We start from the raw sequence: 5,971 nt of genomic DNA on the forward strand, positions 1-5,971 counted from the left end.
TCAGCATACTACCACGCCCCCATTTCTCCATATAAGGAAACCGCTTGCCTAGAGTTGATTCATGAATGAAGGAAGCGGTTACGCGAGGAGAGAAGTAGTAAATTTCACAGTTTGTTAGAAGCGATGGCGCCGGGTCTTACAGGAATGCCATGGGTCATTGTAAGATTGTGGAGGTCACAGCATGCCAGGATGATCTTGCACACCTTCTCAGGGGTATAAAGTAGTTTGCCACCGGTCGTATCTGATCCAAACACATCCAACTCCATTGACAAAAACAGTAATTTTACCTCACCGAACACAGGAGCTGCTGGTCTATCACCGCCTCTGTTGGTAGTTTGTTTGTTTTATCGTGTGACTTTGCTGAATAGAAGCTAACCCTTTAAAACACCAAAGTAACACAATAACACAAACAACCTAACTGATCAAAGCTGCGAAGACCAGCAGCTCCTCTGTTCTCTGAGATAAAATGAGTGTTTTTGTCAATGGAGTCTGGCTCTGAAGAGAACATAGGTATGTTTCACTTTACATTCAGTTCCCTGTCGAAAAGGGCTTGGGAAGTACTGAGCATTTGACTGGACAAATGAGACGTTGATATGCTGCAAAAGTAGTGTGAGAGCTTGTAAAGTGATGGTCTGATATAGTTTTGCAGTTGTTAAACACAGTCCCCCTTTACTTCAGTTCATCAAAAATTTTCCCAGTTTTTGGATTCCTTGTTCACCGAGGTGAGTAACAGATATAAAGATGCTCATTTCTGGGGAGACGTATGTCCTTTAATGTGCTGGTGTTTTGTTGGTATTGCAATCCTAAATGATTCACTCTTTTAATTTTACTTTTAATTTGGAATATGATGTGTTGTCTGTGCTGTGTAGGAGAGTTTGTGAGGCTAGCTGATCTGCCATGCCTCGTAGACCTGGTGTTTGTTGGGAATCCTCTGGAGGAGAAGCACTCAGCTGAGGGAACCTGGATGGATGAAGCCTGTAAAAGACTACCCAATCTGAAGAAATTAGATGGTAAGAGTGTTTCAGCAGCAATGTGTGTCAGAACTACTACCGATGTTCTATAGTCCTATTGTCATCACTTCACAGTAAATACACTACTGGGTTTAAAACAATGAGAAAACCTGAGATTCCAGTGTATGTTGGGAAAAAAAACAGGAAATAATAATGAGTAAATATTTACTTTGGTTTAAACAGAGCTGTTTCTTCAAAGGAAATATGCAAATTACATATTTCTTCCCAGAAAACTAATAAGTGAGACACTAACTTGGCAAGAAACTCCTGTACAACTAATAAGGAGGACTGTCACTAAATTACAGACCCGGGAATGTTACAAAAAGCACTTGAAGGTCTGTGAAGTGAAAAGGAGAAACCATAAAAAAGTTGCTTCTCTGAAGATATGATTGGAGATCTCTTTTTCTGTTGTTTCCAGGGACCCCAGTCATCAAACAGGAAGAGGATGAAGGAGATGGAGAGAGCTGAGATGCGTAACTATCTGCAATACTACAATCCCCTTCCAAGAGTCTTCCCTTTTTTAAGTTTTGTATGGTTTGTCATGGGGCTTTCTGTATATACAGTGAATTTTACAACAGCATGGACTTTGCTGTAGATGGACAAGCACATGATACACAGACGTGTATATTTTAAAATTAGAAAAGTCTGTTAAATTGTCAACACTGGAGGCCTTGTGGGCTCGGGACCAGAGGAGGTTTTGATGAGACTTCGTAAGTGGAAATAGATGATAAACACATTTCCTAATGCTGCAGCATGTTGATTTTTTTACTGTCAAACTATGAAAGATATTGATACTAATATTATTGTTCTTATTAACTGAATTGTAAATGTGGGAACTGGTGGTACAGTACTATTTGTGGGCCAAAAACACTTACAAATTTACAAAGTGTTTTCTAAATTTATATGCCTCTCTACGCTTCAAGAACTAAAGCACAGTGTTGCACACACACTAGTGAGCAGGGGCATTTGTGTGGACCAGATGTTGATCAAATGATACAATTACCTTCATGCTGCTGGACCTTTTCTAACCTATCAGGAGTCCGCTGTAAATAACACTGTCCTCCCCCACTATCCTCACCATGGAGAGACGGCCAAGTAGAGCTAAATATTAGCCTGATTATGTTTCATTTACATTACATTGTGAAACAATTAATGGTTAGAAAATGTTACTTGGACTGATACATTTTAGAGTCAATCACAAATGAAAAATCCAGCAAATAGTTGCATCCTGCCATGGTACTTAGACAGCACACCGTCCTTCCTAGTTGTTATCAACATTTAGGAATATGTTGAAATCAGGGTCTATCACCATACTCTGACTTCTCAGGTAGTAAGCAGTAGTAGCATTAAAAAAAGGAGGAAGTTAGTATTTCTTGTCCTTAATATGGAACATGAAGGGACCATCTCTATCTCCAGCTACACCACAGCAGCCTTTGGGCAGGACTGAGGAGTTAACAGAGCTGAGAGTGAAAACTTACATGACCAGAATACATCCACAGCTCGGTCTGACACTGTGTTTCATGTCATGTAATAGAATATCTAAACTTTTTGAACTTTTTAAAAGGCACAAACTAATCTATTGTATTTTAGGTTTTAGGTTCATTTTGGATCCATAGATTCCACATTGTTCTTGTTCTTGAAGATGTGATGCCAAGGTTAATGCATGTACAGTAGTATGTCCTCTTTGATGACATCACATATTTTCTGTGTAAAAGATTTTGTGTTTTAAATTATTTTAGGCACGTTTGTACCTACAATTGAGGTACTTGTGTTTTTTTTTTAAATTATTTTGATATTTTAAATAAATACTATTAAAATATATCTGTTTGGACCTTGTCACTTGGGATATAACATTAATCTTGGAAGTATATGACAATGTAATATAAATAATTTAGGAGTTGGACTAATGGATACAAACAGGAGTAACCTGTTTTTTTTTTTTTATTCAAACCAAGATGATACTTTTATGATTGGCATATTTTTTCCACTAGTTGCTCCTTCTTCAGGGTCTTTGGTGGTCAAGATTTCTTAGTGACACGTGACTTTGACGTATCTAACTTACTGATTAAGCTATCTGCCTTTCATCAACAAGTCCTCCATTATTGGAAATTAATAGAAAAGCATAACTTTACCCCCCACAAACACTCGCTATTTGGAATAATAGCAGTATATTAATTTAGAGAAACTCCTTTTATTACAAAGAATGGATGGAGAGGGGTATCTAGTCTGTTATTTATTCATTAGATAATCATGGTAACATTTTAAGATATAATACTTTTAAGGGAAAATACAATCTTGTTTGTACTGACAGGCAATATAACACAGTAATGATTCATTACTTCATTTATTACTTTTAAATGAGCTCAGTTCTCTGCCTTGGGTTTTGAATTTCGTTGTATTCAATGACAATAAAGGAATCTATCTATCTATCTATCTATCTATCTATCTATTCAGTTAGAGGCATCTCAATTTATTTTACGCTTATCCCACAAGAGCCTTCAGTAGCTATAGATGGATGTAGTTTTTTTAGATAAAAAATAATTTCTTAATACATAATATAATAATAAAATCTTTAGGAATGTTCTCACTTCAGTTTGTTTTCCATCACCCGTGAAGCAAAGACATATGTTCCAAGGATGCAGCAGTAATTTGACAGTTAAAATAACAACCAGATACCGCTCTTTTAAAATTTCACCCAAGGCTAAAGAAGTTCAAATAATGAATGAGATTTACACACGTAATGGATTCTTACACCAAAGGTATAATTTGGATTTGAATATTTGTGCTTTCGGTAACTCAGACATTGAAAATTTAGAACATCCTTCTCTTGTAATTTAACCAGGAGCTTTTGGGACTTTTTTCAATATTGGTTGGCTTAAAATGATCAAAATAATATGACTCTAAATTATGAAAATATAAAGGTTAGTATCCAACTAAGGACACAAACCAGGGTTTGGGATTAACAATGTAGTTATTTTGGCAAAATATTTAATTCACAAATGTTGGGGTTTTTTTCAAAACTATCCCAATTTTTCTGGCATTTCTAAATGAGATCATGTGTGAAATGCTGTAAAATTGGAACTGCCCTATGTCTGTATGAATATGTGTGTACCTTAATTCCTGAATGACCACTTATATTTAGTTTGTTTTTATTTTAATTTTGTATTTATCCTTTATTTAAGCAATATCACACGAGAGGGAGTGATGTTGTACTGTGATATTGTCATGGCTGTGATTCGGTCGTAGGCACGAGGCCGCAATATCACACTCGAGCTCGAGTGTGATATTGCTTTTATACAACAGTTCAACAGTTAAATAAGCAAGGCTGATTAAGAAATGTTGAAAAATGAGGACAAATAGATAATTTAAGCATTTTATTTGTCTTCCGCTAACAAAAATAGTTCCCTCAGGACTCCGCTGTCACCGTTGCTAAAATAGTTCCCTCAGGACTCCGCTGTCACCGTTGCTATGTAACGCAGACATGGTGCGCCAGGCATTTACTCTTTATACACATTTATCTGCACGTTTCCATTAGCCTAATTGTGCAGCCGGTGAAATAAGTCTCTGGTGACTGCATGGTGGACTGTCGCTTCACAGGCACAGCCGATTCTGCCTTCTGATCTGACAGTATGTTGCTTGTCATTGAGCTCCGCTGATGAAACACTGACAAACCTGGATGTGTGCCCAGATGGATTCAGCTTCTCCTCTCCCTCATCTTCCTCTGATGACCATTCATAGTTCAATTCAAAACTTATTTTAGGAAATAAATCCATATTTTTGGCTGTTTGACAGTGGATGAATTAATTAGCCTATTCGCAAACTTTATAACTAAAAAACCTTTTCACTACTCTCTGTCTACGAACTACTAACACTCTCTGCTGTTTCCTCCTCCTCCTTCCTTCCTTCCGCTGTCGTCGTTGGTTTATTTATACACGCGAAACGCGTTCTCTGGCTGGCTGGATTGTCCGCTCGGGCTGCCTTACATACATGGCGGCGCAAATATTACACACTGGCCCTTTAATGTTAACTGATCAACAGGTTAGCCTTGCTAACACTTAGCCATGGGCTCACCTACCAGCAATCCCCTACCACCCATGACTGCTGCCATTGAACCACGGCAGCTACATACTCCAATCAGCAATACTATGCACAATCGTCACTGTTACTTTTATACCCACATCCTCATTTCCATATGGTGTGAGGTCTGTATACTGTGTCGTGATTGTTGAGCTGACATGTTTGTTACATTGTACTGCTGAACCTGTGTTTATCTACTTATGACTTAATGACAAACTTTTAAACTGATTCTTCTATTCTTGTACACGGGAAGAGGAAGAGAGACAGCAACACAGAGCTGCTTGAATACCTGGAGAGGGCAGGTGAGAGGTTCTCACAGCACAGCAAGGACCTGAATGATGCCCTGCTGCAGAAGCTGGAGACTGACACCAATGTGTTTCTTGGACTGATGGGGCGCATGGTATCTGTGATGGAGGCCCAAGCCCAGAAATGAGCAGCTCTGTTTCATGGGAAGTTTTAGTTTTGCACATTCAATGCACACTTGTCACTTTTATCATTAGCCTGTTTTTTGTATTTAAATAAATTCCTTTTGTGGCGAGAGGGGTGATACGGGGTGAAACAATATACAAGTTTTTGGTCAGATTATGCACTAACTATATTGTTGCCAACAACGCCACCTGGGGAGTTTCGCCCCAGGAAATAGTTTCAAACCAAGTTCACCTTTAAGGCACACAAGTTCGTTTTACTCAAAGGCGAGGAGACACGTTTCCATTCAAAAGAACATATTCTTTATTTTAACAAACACAGTTTAAAACACTGAGAACACCATTCACACAGGGACAAATTAACGGGGGAAACTAAATTAAAGCTGAGGCTTACCGGGGTGCGTGGGCTACTGACTGATGCGGAGAATCCCCAACCAAAAATATAAACACCCAGGCACA

At 38.3% G+C, this 5,971-nt stretch overlaps 2 protein-coding genes across 4 annotated transcripts in view; both read left to right on the forward strand.

Moving 5' to 3' along the window:
- The window catches only part of dnal1 (dynein, axonemal, light chain 1), a 34,509-nt gene extending 31,688 nt beyond the window's left edge, over positions 1-2,821 (forward strand). For all 3 annotated transcript variants that reach the window (XM_050062448.1, XM_050062449.1, XM_050062450.1), the window contains 2 exons: positions 870-1,010; positions 1,429-2,821. In XM_050062448.1, the coding sequence (XP_049918405.1) occupies positions 870-1,010; positions 1,429-1,478 (191 nt within the window). In that variant the 3' untranslated portion in view covers positions 1,479-2,821. The remainder of the gene's footprint in view (positions 1-869; positions 1,011-1,428) is intronic.
- Positions 1-5,472, forward strand: part of LOC126401283 (T-cell-specific guanine nucleotide triphosphate-binding protein 2-like) — a 43,912-nt gene extending 38,440 nt beyond the window's left edge. Inside the window, exon 3 of the mRNA XM_050062451.1 lies at positions 5,341-5,472. Within this exon, the coding sequence (XP_049918408.1) occupies positions 5,341-5,372 (32 nt within the window). The 3' untranslated portion in view covers positions 5,373-5,472. The remainder of the gene's footprint in view (positions 1-5,340) is intronic.
- Positions 5,473-5,971: the final 499 nt, after the last annotated feature.

The sequence above is a fragment of the Epinephelus moara genome, chromosome 14, assembly GCF_006386435.1.
Source record: "Epinephelus moara isolate mb chromosome 14, YSFRI_EMoa_1.0, whole genome shotgun sequence".
NCBI classification, from domain to species: Eukaryota; Metazoa; Chordata; class Actinopteri; order Perciformes; family Serranidae; genus Epinephelus; species Epinephelus moara.